Raw genomic sequence first — 16579 nt, 5'->3', positions numbered from 1 at the left:
AACAAAACATAGGGTGTAATAGGAAATATCTCTAAAATAAAATAGGATGTAGAAGTAAAGATTTGGTGAAAATTTGTTTCAAATTTCGGTGTATTTGTTTTTGATGTTCTTTTTAATGCCAACGACCAAAGCTGTCACTTTTAATTTGATATATATTTTTTAAGATAAAAATGAGTAAGTCTTCACCTTTTTTGTTTTGTTTTAATAATCCCAAACCTGTAATTCGGAGATTATAAACATCCTAAATTAAAGAGGAGAGAAGGGTAAATAGGGCCAAAATTGCCGCCATGGCTATCTTTGATAGGCCAACATGAGAACGGGGGTTAACTGTAAATATCTTGATAGTAGTTATGCCAATAAATTATTATCCAGGGGGTAGAATGCATTTTACCTAATTTTATCTTTAAAAAAATAAAAGAGAAGCAAAATTCATGGCTTCTTGCAACTTTTATCCGTAGCAACTGCCGTCCACCGACGGGTTTCATTTATTCCCGCGGCGATGTTACTTCAAACCCTCCTCCCTAAACCCTCCTTCTCCTTCTCCTTCTCCTTCTCCTTCCTCTTCTTAAACCCTAACCCTAACCCTAACCCTAACCCTTACCCTAGATCACCGGTACTCTCCTCTTCTTCCAGAAATTATGCCTTCCGCTTAAAGCCCCCGCGTCCCTTCGCAGCGGCGTCATCGACCTCCGACCCGAATACCCCAAACCCTAAACCGAACCCGCCGAAACCTAAAGGACCGCGTCCTAAGCCCAAACCCTCCACCGAGGTAGCTTCCAGCGACGGCTTCCTGTCGACGATCCCTCGGAAGCGGCGGCGCGGCCGGCGGAGCGAGGCGACGGCAGTGGAGGACTTCGTCCGGGACCGGCTCCAGGAGACGTTCGCCTCCATCAAGGAGAAGGATGCAGGAGTTTTGGAGGGGAAGGAGGAGGCGTTGAGGCCCGCGGCCGAGGAGCTGGAGGGGGAGGAAGAGGAGGCGGAGGCGGAGGTGGAGGAGGTGGTGGAGGAGGAGGATCCGGATTGGCCTTTGGATGCTGATGTGGGGTGGGGGATCAGGGCGTCGGAGTACTTTGAGAAGCATCCGATCAAGAACGTGGTGGCGGACGGGGTGGAAATCGATTGGGAGGGGGAGATGGAGGAAGGGTGGGTGAAGGAGATCAATTGCTTGGAATGGGAGAGCTTTGCGTTCCATCCGAGTCCACTGGTCGTTCTAGTGTTTGAGCGCTACCGAAGGTAACATATATTTCTTGTTCTTCTATTTCCTTCTTATTAAATGTAGAGAGAAAAGCTAGTATGAGTGCTTCACAAACTTCATAGATAGAGTTGGAAGTAATGGAGCAAATGACGTCAGAAACTTCCCTAAATTTGAGATAAACTGGATGTAGTCATTTTATGCCTAAATGTTGCCCCTTTTTATATGCTCAATCTGGACGCTTGTTTCATCGTGGTCAGCCAACATAATATGTAAATCTTTGTGTACGAAATACCAAATTGCATATATTTCTGCATAATCTTGAGATGAAAGTATTAGTTGATTCGTAGAATCTGCAATTCAGGTTTAAGCCCACTAAACTTGATTGGTTAACAGGCTGCCACACCCATTAACAGTTAACACTTTCCGAGCTGCATCTGAAATATTGTGAAAAATGATGGCGGGTGTAGTCACTGAGGTCTACACATAATATTCATTTATCACAGTTGATTTTTTTTGCAAAGAAAGCACTTTCTAATTGTTTATTTCCTCATGAATTAGCTTATGTTACCCCCTTTCACAGGGCATCTCATAATTGGAAACTTTTGAAAGAGCTCGAGAAAGCAGCTAAAGTGTACTGGAGTGCTAGAGATCGTCTACCTCCCAGAGTATGACAACTATTGCTTTCTTATTCTAATTTTTCTTTGTTCTTTGCCAATGTTCAAGATTCATTAAATGTGGGTTCCCACAATTCTTATTCTGTTTTCAAGTTCAAATTATTTGGATTCTTCTATCCCTTCTAACAAGTTCATGCTTCTATTTGGTTAATAATGATGTCTCCATTTTTATGCGACAGACAGTCAAGATTGATATTAACATTGAGAGGGACTTAGCTTATGCACTTAAAGTGAAAGAATGTCCTCAATTGTTATTCCTGAAAGGAAACAAGATCATATATAGGGAGAAAGGTGGGTACAACATAGTTAACTTCAAAATTTTGTGCTGACAGGATGTTTGATTTCTCTCTTGTGTATCTAATCCATAGTTTACCCCTATTATTACTTGCACGGGTCTTGCAAATGTAGAGATGAGAACTGCTGATGAACTGGTCCAAATGATTGCACATTTCTACTACAATGCTAAGAGACCTTTGTGGGTTGATGCTGCTGCAATTGCTCCTCCATTTTGAGATGATTACCACTAGTCAAGTTCGCATCTGAGTTATTCTGGTAAATGTCCATTTACATACCATAATTTTCTTGGACAAGCGATCCATTATCATATTCATTCTTATCTTTCTAGATTTGCTTAAGCAAGAATGGCGTACGTTTTTGTTTGTTATTATGGTCATGACCGCAATATTTTGATTTGGCCTTCCTGCATCTACTTTGTTACCAGGGACTAGTTTGCTCGTGAACTTGGAACCATGCCCTGCGTGTCGCCTGGAAAATTGACAATCAAGAGGCAGTCCTGCATTTCATCAAGAGGCACTTGTACTTAGGTTGCTCGGCTCTTGCATCCGTCCCCTCGTCAGTAAGCAGATTGATGGAGTTATGTGGTTCTATTTGTAATTTAAACGTTGTCAGCACATTGAAGTGCAAAAATCGATGCATTTCATATAGTGAATTGGGCAAAGAAATCTTTCTTAGTGTAAGAAGGATAATTGCAATTAATTGCCTTACAGTTATCAGGTGATGTTTTGCATCTTCTTGTAAACGAATACGACAATACCAGTTAGTAGGATCCATTCTTTTATTTCTGTTATTTTCCTATAAACTCTTGACTGATAATTGAATCTAACAGTTGGGGTTGACAGATAGATCAGCACTGCTATCTGTGTGTAAAAAAACTCCCATCTGTGGCGCCACCGAAACAGCAATTTGTCTAAGAATGGGCCTTAGAAACTGTTGAATTGGAGGACTTTATCAGTGAGAATTTATGGGATTCGGATCGGATTGATCGATATCCATCTTTCTTTCTTCTCTGGATAACAACTGATGAAGGAAGAGAGTTTGCTTGAAATTATTTTCTTTGTATCAATCATGTGGGTTCAGCACCTAAGTGGTGGAAATAATAGAACCTGAGTGCCAAAAACAAATGCTGAAACTCTGATCGCACTGCAAGTTAATAGGTATAAAAGCCATCGTAAATTCTCTCTCTCATCCATAAATAAAATTGAAGTTTTAAAGAACTTAAAGAACAAAAACAGACCAAGACATTCAAAGTAAGCTATTCTATGTAGACAGGACAACAACTGAGGCGTTGGATGTCTCTTCTTGGAAGTTGGGAGAAAAAAGAATCCAGTGGGCAGTTGGTATACTCAAGTATATTTGCAATTTAATTGCATTTATATACTCAGTTTTCAGAAACCCAAATTTGAAAAATAATTAGTTAAATTGCAAAAGCCCGCAAGTATCGCAGCTCAGGCCATAATCCAAATTCTGAGGTCCTCTCTATCAGAAAAGAGACGAGTTTATTTAATATCAGTGCTACAAAATGAGCTTGAACTCAGCTTAATATTCGAGAAATTGTGACCATCTGAACTTGATCATCCGTTGGCTTCTAGTTATTTTGGGTTGAGAAGCCCCCTGAAATCAGTAGTTTCAACACTATGAGTGTGAAAGACGAGTACTGAAGCTCTCATGAAGAACAAATTCATATTTGCAAAATTGTTTACATGTTTCTGAGTCCAGCACAGTCCTTCAAAATGCTGGTAAATTACACGTGAGTACACACGCAGGGACTATCAACAAGCAGCTCTATGTACAAAGATAAAAGGTGAATGAGAAGTAGAAGGAAGAAGATCCAAAAAGGGGGGAAATTGGCATGTCATACAGATCTCACCATTTTGTTTTTCATATATGTATAAACTACTAAGAAGATTAAACCAAGAGGGCCCTTGATCTATGTATCTCATTTGATATATTTCCTTTTAACTTTCGACCAAAATCGAGAACTTGCGAATAGTCCATCCACTCCAATCAGACTTGGCGAATTTGACTTGGAAGCAATTGCCTACTGAACCAAACTCTTGTTTCCTCATGTTGTCTCAAGATCCAGAAGGAGTTGGAGAATCCTTATTGTTCTTTGTTATCAGATCATAGTTTATGGACGCTAGTTGAGACACATTCTGGATTCAAAATTGAAGGATCTGTAATCAGTTCATTAGATTCTCAATGGGAGAGACATTAGATCCAGACCTGAGTTCTACCTTAAACGAGAAGTTACTGAACGAGTACTTCACAGAAAGGTTTGGAGCTCCAAGGTCTGCCATACTACCAAATTCATCGCCCTGTTTACATAATATAAAGTGTAATACGGGTGAGAAGCTATAAAAGAGTCAAATATATTAGACTTAATTAAAATAAAGTAAACTTTGTATATCTATACATCTTCATCATGGTTGCAACTTTGTGGAGTGCTACAGCAACTCATAGTGCTTGCGTCACTCAGATCATCGTAATCATTAGATACTGCATCAGTTTGATCATCTGCTGTGATCCAGGGATGGCGGCAAGTAAAATAGCTTGTATCATATTCATCTTCCGCTGAAGGAATGAATGCAGCCTGAAAAATGAAGAATATGTAGTGGTGATCATTCAATTGTATCTGCTGTACAAATTGGAAAGTGAAGAATTACAATCATATGACCTTCTGCATTGCAAGCATGTCCCAGTTGATGTTTCTAAAGAATGGATGAGCCTTGACCTGCCCTATGACAAAACACACGTCAGGTTCTAGTAGATCAGCATCCAAATCCGTTCAAATGAAATATTGTTACCTCTCCAGCACCAGTTGCACCAATTCTTTGGAGTGGGTTCTCGATTAGCAATCTGGACATAAAGTAAAGATGAAATGCGCAATAAATTTAAATGCATACAATTCTTTTTGAACTTCCTGAATGTACATTGTAAATTGGAACATTATTTAGACTCATCAATTACGAAAATATATGAAAAAGCAAAAAGATACGAAAATGAGAACATTCATTACATCTATCTATAACCTATGACAAAACTAATAAACAAAATATATCATCAATAGAACTGTATATTGCTGGAAAAAGAAGAAAATAATGATTTATCAGCACTTATATTATCGCTTTTATGTATTTAATGACCCCTGCATTAGCATAATGATGGACCCACTCTATATAGCATGCTGCATCATTAAATAAAAAGGAGAATTTTAATTTAGAAACTCTTACATGTTTTTCCATGGAACTTCATTTGATACAAGCCCTTGTTCTAAGCAGAGATGAATGAAGGAAAATGAAATCTACATAGTTGATCTCAAATAGTTTGGAGTAAGTCCTTATTTGTTGTTTTTGCTGCTCCTACTGCTGCATTTTGTGCTTTAAATCTGCCCACAACTGGAAGACCCCTTAATTCATTGTTGCCATGTCTAATGATAAATCTTTGTCATCATTCTACTTTGACCTAAAAATGCTCCTTTGACCTAGCACCATAATACCTTTATGTAAGTTCCTAAAGTTTCTACATCGTGATTTTCCTTGCTTTATTAAGAAATATGTTTCCTATTACTTACAAAGTTGTAAATATCTTCATTAAATAGACAAAACCAGTGGGACTAGCTGCTAACTGACTCGCTTATGATTCTTGCCTCATTCATAGTAGCATCTTCCATTTAACTCTTTAGCTGATTATACTTTGAGGTGAATGCAATCCCTGAGGCATCTACTTCATTGGTTGGATTGCAGTTTAGACACATGCATCTGATGAGAAACAGTCTGAAGTCTCTCAAGTCTCAAGGCATAAATATAGTCACAGGGAAAAGGAAAAAGGGACTTCTTTGAGATATAGGGTTGTATACTTTGTTTTTCTAAAGTTTAGCTGATAAACAGACTTACTCTTTTCCTGGCAAGCCCCTTTCTTGTGTACATATGGCTTTGCTAGGAAGTTGGCACTTCAGCAAGATGACATCAGGTTGACGGCTGGTTGCCGAAGCCAACTAGACATTTTCATGATGCCCCTCAAATGATTGGTTTTATAATTTCAAAATCTTCAATAGAAGTTCAATATTTAAATTTTGCATTCAAATTGCTTGCTCGTGAATTATGATCCATAGTATTTTCCAAAGAACAATCTCCATCCGCCAGTGTACAAGAGGAATCTTTATTCCCATCCTCTATTTGTGTGCTACAATTGTACTTCCAAGATGAAGAGCGAATATATTGATTAATGGAATCAATCATCAACATATACAATGCCTTTCCCACTCTATGGCATCAGCTTTTGGGCATAGGATATTTGGAATGGCTTCATAATGTTGAATTGACTTGGCAAGTTTATAACTTTATGTCAACTATATACATAGTTCCAAAGGAAAAAAAAAAACTCTCTTACTTGTTGATCAGATCATAAGCCTCATAGCTCATTTCTTCTGGTATCTGAGGCCAAGGTATATCACGATTCATGATGTTATCAAAGATTATCTGCATTGAAGTTTCCGTTAGAGCAGAAGTATCATATATTGTTGTAGATAACTAACTCTATGCACTTGATGAAGTTACGTCAATTTCACAAGTTATTTGAAAATTTTCTAGATTTATGTAGTTTAACATACATGAAATCTGTGTTTAGATATGAATAATCAAGACTTATTTTGAACCTATGCTTGAATGTCTTTTAATGGATAGAAATGGAAAAAGCATGCTGGAGGTTGTGGATGAAAGATTTTTGATTGATTTTCTACAAACTAATTGTTTGTAATCTATATTATCTCTGATAATCATAACTAGATGCTTAGTGTGGTTTCCAAGTTGAGAAATGGTTGACTACAAGGTATTAGCAACGGGTTAGACATATCACATTTCAAAAGCAGAATATTTATAACTTAACAACATTGTTTGCCAGATGAACATAAGTACATCTCTATCTGCTGGGAAGATGACTGGAAAACAATCTCAATAAGTAACTGTATCACATAAACAAGTAGAAAATAAAAATTGCAATCTATAAATGGTGGTGAACTTCAAAAACAAAAACTAAGACATGCTAGGAATGTCCATAGTAGTTCAAAATCATCGAATAGTTCAGCAAATCAGGAATTGGCTACAGAAAAAATAAAAATTGAGGAGCCCGCAGAGGTGCAATTTGAACAACAAACATGAGAAGGTTGAGAGTTGTGATGTACCTGTGGATGCTCTGCATTGAATGGGGGGATACCTACAATCAATTCAAATAGAATGACGCCCACAGACCACCAATCGGCAGTTTGGCCTATGGTGTAAAAATCATGAGAGGATATATTATTTTGTGCTAGTGTTGAGGATGAAGTGTGACTAGTATATTTCTATTGAGCATTGTAATGACAAACCATGAGGAATCCCCAAAAGTATCTCTGGTGCCAAATAATCAGGAGTGCCAACAGCTGACTGTTTTCGTCTCTGCTCTCTCTTTTGTGCTCGTTGTGCTGCTCTAGTTGGTCCACTATCACCTGAAAGAGAAGCATTGCTGACATCTGGACCGGATAAATCATCAGTGCTGTTGATAAGACCAACCTTAGAGAGCCCAAAGTCAGTCAACTGCACCAAAAGATATTAGAGCAGATGTAAGGACTTTGTTAAATGACATTAGGGTAGATAAGAAATCTTGTCAAAAGCAAATGAATAGAAAAGATCAAAACAGTCTGTATAACTTTGAAGTCTAAGAATTTCTTGAAGAAGACTAGGTAGTGTAAATGTGTAACATAGAACAGAAATATGAATTTTAATTGCTAATGTGTATCTGTACGTGTGTAGAGTCCTTATTTTGAATCTGAGAAACATTACTTCTTGCATTTATATATTCTTTATCCTAATGAGAAATAATAGACCTTTCTCCCCTAACGCCATGTTTCTCAGTTGAAGTTTGAGTTCTTGAAAAGACCATCAGGTATGTCGCACAAGTTGGTTGGCTAACTAGGCTTTTTCCCCAAAAAACAAAGCCAGTGAGTTCTTCTTCTTCTTCCTCTCTCTCTCTCTCTCTCTCTCTAGATAACATGAGTGTCCTAGTCTTAAGGCGAGACAGTGACCACCTTCATAGTTCATACCCGTTTTGCTGAGATCTGGAAGGGCTGGAGGTCTTCCTTCCACTTCTCTTCCTAGATTTCATTTGAGTCTTTCACTGCCCTCGTCTCGCTGTAACATTTCCCTCCCCTCCTCCTCTGCCCCTGTACATCCCCATTTCTCAAATAATATAACTGGGTTCAGCCCACTTTTCTGAAAAAAGTGAAGACAAAATGGACGAAAAAGGAATTCTAAAGGGTGTGTGTCTGGTAAAGAAAGCATTGGTGGTTTCTTGGCTTCCATTAGCTCCTCTAATAGATCCATCTTCAAAAAGGTGACAAAAAGAAAAAAGTGAAGTTCCTGTCAACAGCCTGATCGTAGCCAAAATCTAATAGAAATAAAAGATATTTTCACATAGCACACGTGTACCAGAAGAATTTGCTTCATGCTTGCATATTAATCCCAACTGAACATGCTACTGTTATAACAACAATTACTTAAGGATCCAATTGATACATCTGAACATACTTCATATAGGTAACCTGTCTCATTCTTGCTTTCATCATTACAATAAGATTGCAGGTGTTTACATACTTCAAATGAACAATTCTAGGTGATCAAGCTACAATGAACTAAACTTTTATTTGTGACACTCATATCTCATATGCAAATTTAAAACCTTTTTTATGTACAGGCCAACTTCATACGTGAAGTACCTTAGCAAGGCAATAGATGTATTGAACGTCCTCCTAATTAAAGAACTAAAGAGTCTAACATTACACACCAGTTTTCCTTTTCATCTAGTTCCTGCCATTTTCAGTAGATAAAATGACATTATCAGCCTAATAACCAGATTTACATTTAACAAAAATTCTCGCAATCGCTTTATTTAAGCTAAATTGAATTGGTTTTTACCTTGAAGGAGATCTTTCAATAAGCAGGAAGGGTAAGTAACATATTTCAAATCAAGAGAGCAACACATTCATGTTCTAGATAAATATTTACTCAACAGAACAGTTCCGAAAGACCTACTTAATTAGCCAATCAGAGGAACTGACAAGGAAAAGTAAAAAGAAACTTCAGGGAAGTTGTTTATATGCTTACAGTATGTGATTCAAAAAAAGAAATCAAAGAATTACTCCATACACCAAATTATGAACGATGAAAATCATCCTTGTATATGTTAAAAATGATAAAATGCCATTTAAAACTTACACTCAATCAAAATCAAAGAAGGAGAACTATGCAACTAGTGAAAGAGTTGCTTAGGTCGACTTGCAAATCATGTGCAAAAAGAATTGGTCACACTGTTTTAAAGAATGGACCAAATTATTATCAATAACTTTCTGATACATAAAAGAAGACTGAAAGGGAGAAATTGTAAGAAGATCATTGATAAATTGATCACGTACATTCACTAATCAAGGGTGTTGTTAAAAAAGAAATTAACAGTGATCAAGAGATTAAAAAAAAGTGGTGCAGTAACCTTGATGTGGCCATCCCGAGAAATTAACAAGTTATCTGGCTTCAGATCTCGATGAATTACATTCAAGGAGTGCAGATACTCTAACGCAAGAACCTGAAAAAGATAAATTCTGCATTTATATCTTTATTGACTTCAAAAGGGGTCGTAACAATTATTCATTAGAAGTAGATTAAGATATGGTATCATGCACTTACTACTTCTGCTATGTATGTGCGTGCCATTTCTTCTTCCAGGCAACCTAAGTTTCTCAATAGAGAATAAAGATCCCCTCCGTTCAAGTACTCCATGACCAGATAAAGATTATCCCTACATGTGAAGGAGTAGAAAAATCGTACCTGTCGATCAACATGGGAGTTAAAATGAAGTCATATATTAGGATACAAGTCTTAAGACTTGCTTACCACAAACGGATTCCGAGCTGATATTAGAATGTTACGCTCAGCCAGGATACTTTCAACTGCATTCTTCCGAATCATATCAGCCTTCTTGAGAACCTACTTTTGTGCTCATATGATGTTAGTCTTCTGGAGAATTAAACTTTCTGATATACTAATGGTTCAAGGTAATTTTCTTGCAAAAAGATAAGAAGACTATTCTAAACAGTGCAAAATTTTACCTACCATGAGCTTGACATGAAAAAAAATATGGATTTCTGAATAACATTCAGTTTTTCAGTAGTAATGTTCCAGGCACTACATGCCCATGCATATGAGAATGACATTGACAATACAGATGCACTACAGAATGCAGAATGAAAACTTCTAGGAATGAACATATTGATTCACCCAAACATCTAGCTGTGAAAAACATCAACCTATAATTATTCACGTCATACATTCTAAGATTTAGGCAGGGTGATCATGACGATGATGACATTCTAGATATGGCCAATAGGAACTAGTGAATGGAAGTAAACTATAATGAGCTACACAATCTTGATTGTATACTAACTAAAAGCAAACAGTGTAAACATCCACAAGAAAATGATCCTAGAGAGGAGAAAGAACATAAGAATGCTACGACATGATATGTATTATAGGTTTTTTGTCTAACATCTTAAGCTTTTTGTAACTAATAACCTGATAGTGTAGCAGAGCTACTCTTTTTGAAGGTTATGAGTTCAAAGCTTGTTTTACTTTTATCTATACTTGTGCAGTGCGGAGGGACACAAATCCTCTTATATATTGTTTTTCTATATGCGGCACACAGGGACTGCATATGAGAAGGTGTGTTATGACATGATATATATTGTTGGTTCATTACCTTATATTTTGATCTTTTGGGTCAACCAGTTACCTGACAAAGGAAAGAGCCATTTTCTTATTGTTGCCAAATTTAGTAGAATATATACTGACTACTGTTTTGCTATTCTAATAACCTCAATTGGCTTACTAGCTCTCTACAAGTAAAATCAGTAATTCTCATTTATGAAATAGACATTTCTCTTGCCACATCATATTCCAAGTTTCAGAGTTCATTCATTCTGTTGCTCAAAGCCAAGGAACATTTATTACTTGAACAAGGAATCCTATCTATATCTTAGCTAAATTATTGTTTATGGTGTAGACATTTTTCTAATCACAACGTCATATCAGTCTTCATAAGAAAATTATTAAGACTAGAGATAAATCTCTGAATTAAGAATTTCCGCATATTAGTTTTGTTGTGCAAAGTAAAAAAACATGCACTTGAACAAGAATTATACTATAACTGTAGAAAAAGGGAACTTCTAATGTCAGAAAGCATAGATTTTTACTATGTTGATGCAGTGTAAATATGTCATATATATTATGCACATACTCATTACAGGAAATAAATTAATCACCTTTATTGCGAAAAGGTCGCCTGTGACTCTTTTCTTGGCAAGAAAGACTCGTCCAAATGCCCCTCGACTGATTGGTTTTAGAATTTCAAAATCTTCAATAGAAGTTCGATCCTTAAATTTTGCATTCAAACTGCTTGCTCGTGAATTATGACCCATATTATGTTCCAAAGAACCATCTTCGTCCATCGGTGTACATGAGGAATCTTTGTTTGAATCTTTATTCTCATCCTCTATTTGCGCACAAAGATGTATAAACTTCTCCCTGTCAATTTACAGTGTTAAACAAGGCCAGTACTGGCGAAGAAACTTGGTCAATACTGGCACCCTTTGGGCTCCATAATTGCACTTCCAAGACGAAAAGGGAATATATTGTTGATTTACACATGGTTGAGATAATGTTATAAGATATCAAGCACCACGTAGTGTAAATAATATTTGAAGTCATTATGAATTTAACTAATTTGTGGGACTTACTGCAGCAGTTTCACTATTCTTCTTCCAAATGTTTCAACAACAAGAGCATCCACCTTTCTCGTGTCAATAACAGCAGTTAAGTCATCTAGATAGGAACTCAAATCCTCCAATGAGCTGTAATCAGAAGCCTTTGTACTCACAATGCCATGGGCGATATCTAGCAGGCTATCAATCTGCAAATATATGATGAATTACTAGCTCATTACAAGTTGAGAATCTGTCTCAAGTCACATTGCTAAAATTTATAGCTGATAGAGAGATAAATTATTAGAAGTCCTGGCCAAAGCAATACCATGTTAGGAAATTTCAAAATAGACAATATAATCAAATATAGGAGAGTGATTTTTTGAAGTGAAATGCCATAAGGTGTAAGTCTTTGCAAACTCTGTCTATCAAAATATAGTCTTATTAACTTGTCAATTACTCTAAAAGCTTAAATTGTGAGAGAACAATAATTTTTATATTTTATATTCTAACACCTTCCCTCCCCTTTGAGCTTGAGAAATTTTGATCGGCTGAAGAAATAGACTTGATTTAAATGGTTGGAGGTTTTGTATCCTAAACAACCAATAGGCCTAGCAGGATCTAAATTCTAAACCTCTGCTCTAATAATATGTTAACGTACCGGCTACTCTAAAAATTTAAGGTGTTAGAGAATGCTAGTTTTATATTTTATATTTTAGCAAATCTCATATAGGAAAAACTTCTAGCATCAACAAAATCTGGAAATTGCAAATCATCAATAATTACATTTATGAACTTGGTTACTTGGTAATCTATTGGTTCTAGCAAACTGCATGGGAACTTATGAAAAATAAATCCCTCTTCCCTTCAACTTGCATCAAATATAAGTATTTCAATAGGAATATTTGGACCAGGAAGTTACATGATCCATTTTTCCTCCAAGATAATTCTCATGGATAGACCTGAATTTTAAACCCTGACTGATCCATTCCACCAAGTTCAAATCTAATTTGAGAAAGATCTACTGCATGAGCCCAACTTTTGTGAAATTCGGGTAAATTAAATTTGAAGGGACTAATATATGATAAGATGGAATTCCTTGCGTTAGAATGCTGATAGAAATAAGATACTGAATATTAGATAATGGTTATCTATAAAAAATTTAAAAAATAGGAGATATGAAGTTTAACTTGGGTAGAATCTATTGCAACCATTTACTTGAGAAGGCTTCTTTTCTCGCTGTTCCATCCTGCCTTAGGACAAGTCTCCTCCAGTCTCACAAGGATTTCATGCTGATATTATGCTTGGTACAGATTACCAAATCAACAAAATGAGAGGTCTGTGGAGTGCATATCTTGATGCATAATACCTATATGGGAAGCTTCAACTCTGGACTTCCATTATGTCCATCACAAATGAAAAAAAGCTGGGTTTCTAAATCTGCATGACATTGTTTTACGTATACTCATGCTAAACAGGCCTACTATTTAAAGCAACTGTTATTCTTCACTAAGAGATCACTGCAAATCTTGCAAATGATGATCAACTGAAGAAAATACCTGTTGAAAGTTTTCAAGCTCTGAAAATTGCTTATTTCCACTCAGTAGCAAGTCAATCTGGCTAGTTTTTGGTGTCACTGATCGTGATTGTGGTGTCACACTTCCTGATGATGGACCTGGCGTATCCTGTCAATTATAGTCACACAATGTCAGTGGTTCAAGGTAGTCACAAATCATCCAGATTAGTCATAATAAGAAAACTAACAACTTCTGGAAAGAAGTCTGCGGCTGTTGCTGGCCAAGAATCACATGGATTATTCTGACTTGGAGAAATGCCGTCAGGTTCTTCAGTTACATATGAGGTGTTGACTCTTGCAATCTCACGATTCACTTCTACACCATCTAAACCTTTTGTTCTACATGAGACCAGAATCTTCTCAAGTATCTCAGCAATTCTCTGCAGACGCTCATCAATGCTTAAGCCCTTCGAATCACATCTATCAGCCATTGTACATACTCTAAAGTGACCTTCAGCATATACTGTTGGTATCTCAAAATCACAGATCCTACATATCATTTTTGGCTTCCCATCGGTTAGAATTTCTTGATGTTCGGAGTATGCTATAGATATTTTTTCTGTCTTGAATGATGAATCTACCAAGCTGGATAAACTGTCAGAATGAAGATCAGTGGAACTAATATTTGTAGCAACATCATCAATAGTAACTTTAGTTTTATTTATATCAGTCAAAGTATCTATCACCGTCTTTCTCGGAGATACATCCTTCACATCATGGCTTTTCTTCTGGTTCCTCTCAGCAGCCGATGGAAGTTTCTTCCATGATGAGATCCTATCTCTACTCGCTGGTGAAATATTGTCCGCAGAGTGCGTTATTGGTCGGTCTGCAAAATCATGACTTAGGTGCCTAATCTCCAGGATCTTCCTCCTTAGGAGCCTTTCCTTAATCTCCTTCACACTCAGTGTGCTCTTGCGGCCTAGTTCACCTGAACCAGTCTGAAAATGATAGAACCCTAAATCGCTCAGCTGATGGAGCCCGAGGACATGCTCATCCTCACTGTAGGCCCCTTCTTTCTGGAACTGAAGCAATCGAGTACACCTCGTGAGGATGAAAAGGATCCGTGTGTGGGCTTGCTTCAAGATTCCCATAGGAAGATCCTGCCGGCGGTCATCCAAATTCTGAACGATTTCTTCACACTTCACCCAAAACTCATCGGTTGACATCTCTGCGCACTTCTGTGCAATCACTAGAAGATCCTCCAAAGGCACCCTCCACTCGGGATGCTCACCCCAAGATTTTTCAAGTACGCCAACTAAATCCCCAGCATAAATACCTAACTCAGAGTCAACTTCTTCTTTCAATCGATTGAATTTTGTCCGAATAACACTCATTAATTCCTACAGAAACAACAAATCTACCAAATCGGTAATTGATTGGGAAACAGTTATTAAGATCTTCAAATTATCTGACGGAATGGAAAGAAAGAATAGGATGCAGTGGTTTACTTCTGGGCTGCTCAGGCCACGGAGCTTTCTCATTGGAAGATGGTGCAACCCTTTGGAATTGAGTTCATGGGAGAAGCTCTTCACATCAGCTGGGCCCCTCTTTCGGCGGCCACTCGTGGCCCGAAGGATGGCGCGGAAACGCGGGGACTCCATCTCCTTAACAGCATCAAATGTCACACGGCGATCACCTCCCTGCAAGATGTACACGATTAAACATTATCAATGTACAATGCAAATCAGCTTCATAGAGGAAAAAAGGCAAACAAATGGTACGCATCATAACAGATAAATCTAAAACCACAAAATCTTCAAGCTTTGAGAAAAAAGGAGAGAAATTTGATTCTTCCTTTACCTCCATCGGTAGAAGATGTTTATTTTTTGGGGTTAAAACCTGAGGTGTTGGTGAATTTGATCTTGGGCCTCTCTTTGCTTGTATCAATCGCAAATAAATTCTAAGAAATATATTGGCAAAACGAATTCCAGATGAACCAAGAACGAACAAGATAACATACAGCGAGATCCACCAAAACGGATAAATTTTTCGTATCCGCCTTCATCTCTCTCTCTATCCTCTCTCTCTCTCTCTCTCTCTCTCTCTCTCTCTCTCTCTCTCTCCCTCTCCCTCTCTCTCTCCCTCTCCCTCTCTCCCTCTCTCTCCCCTCTGACCAAGGAGAAGGGTAACAATGTCTATAACGGGTAAAACGACTGGCTAAGATCGACCAAAGGTTGACGTTCTAGCGAATGAAAAACTGCCACGCGCGGGGATGGAGGTTAATTAATTTATACCCGATGCGGAGAGTTTTTAACGGAAATAACCGCCAGTTGTATGTCCTTTCTGGACCTTTCTCGGATCTGCTGCTTGTTTATTACATCAGTAATTGTTCCCAGAAGTAGATTGCCCCCAAACCTAGGAATGGGACTTTACGGCATCCTCCCATTGGCTGGTCACCTTCAATCGTAGTCAATTCCTCCATTAGGGCTGCAGAGGATCTGCTACTAGTTTTCTTTTTCTCATTTTTAATAAAATAATATCAAGTGTGAGAGGTTAAATTTATATACTTAATGGCTAATGGTTGTGACTGTCCACTACGTGTGGGATCCTAATCAATACGCCTTGTCTAAGTCAATGACTTACTATGATTTATTTATATAAATAAGAAGAACAGATGAGTGTTGATTTGCTTCTAAAAAAAATCCATCTGAGTTTGCCTTGGTGGCCGTTCGATGCTTGTTACCTCATCAGTTGTGTTCTAATGTGCTAGGGACTCTATCTCGCAACTCTCATAATATGCTAGATCCACTTACTGTGAATTGTTTTAAAAGATGATTCCATTTCAATGTTATGTAATGTGTTTTATTAGAGGAGGATGCTGAGCCATCTTGTAAAATAATACCCATCCCTATGATTTAAGCCCAATTATATATTACCCTGTCAGATTTTTAACTTAAGCACATAATCACATTTGGTTAATATTTGTTAGGTTTTTAGTGTTGTCAATTGTGTACAAAATATACTAAGTGTTTTTATATATGTACATGAGCATTTATATAAGTCTAGAAAGTATTTGGATTGAAGAATTGCAAGATCAAAAGAGAAAGGTTTCT

General features: G+C 37.3%; 2 protein-coding genes across 4 annotated transcripts; one reads left to right on the top strand and one right to left on the bottom strand.

Moving 5' to 3' along the window:
- Positions 1–435: 435 nt before the first annotated feature.
- Positions 436–2947, top strand: LOC140772101 (thioredoxin-like fold domain-containing protein MRL7 homolog, chloroplastic). The gene is made up of 5 exons (XM_073114001.1): positions 436–1233; positions 1776–1860; positions 2049–2160; positions 2278–2421; positions 2591–2947. Exons 1-4 carry the CDS (start codon positions 500–502, stop codon positions 2379–2381), a joined length of 1035 nt encoding a protein of 344 aa, XP_072970102.1. The 5' UTR covers positions 436–499; the 3' UTR covers positions 2382–2421; positions 2591–2947.
- Positions 2948–3835: 888 nt separating this feature from the next.
- Positions 3836–15585, bottom strand: LOC140771658 (probable serine/threonine protein kinase IRE). Of its 3 annotated transcripts, XM_073113241.1 has the most exons (17): positions 15327–15585; positions 14975–15166; positions 13715–14866; positions 13510–13635; positions 11987–12159; positions 11513–11774; positions 10089–10181; positions 9882–10022; positions 9688–9780; positions 7532–7739; positions 7349–7434; positions 6559–6647; positions 4974–5025; positions 4844–4900; positions 4583–4759; positions 4404–4484; positions 3836–4322 (listed from the first exon to the last, which is right to left on the bottom strand). In XM_073113241.1, exons 1-17 carry the CDS (start codon positions 15330–15332, stop codon positions 4242–4244), a joined length of 3069 nt encoding a protein of 1022 aa, XP_072969342.1. In that variant the 5' UTR covers positions 15333–15585; the 3' UTR covers positions 3836–4241. The 3 variants fall into 3 exon arrangements, 2 of the variants coding, with proteins under 2 accessions (XP_072969342.1, XP_072969343.1); XM_073113242.1 differs by lacking the exon at positions 15327–15585 and having other exon boundaries at positions 13715–14883; positions 14975–15108; XR_012106207.1 differs by lacking the exon at positions 3836–4322 and having other exon boundaries at positions 4844–4905.
- Positions 15586–16579: the final 994 nt, after the last annotated feature.

Source organism: Typha angustifolia, chromosome 12 (assembly GCF_048772165.1).
Source record: "Typha angustifolia cultivar Huaian chromosome 12, ASM4877216v1, whole genome shotgun sequence".
Classification (NCBI taxonomy): Eukaryota; Viridiplantae; Streptophyta; class Magnoliopsida; order Poales; family Typhaceae; genus Typha; species Typha angustifolia.
Note: the sequence above shows the minus strand (reverse complement) of the source record. Positions and strands in the feature narration are given on the sequence as shown.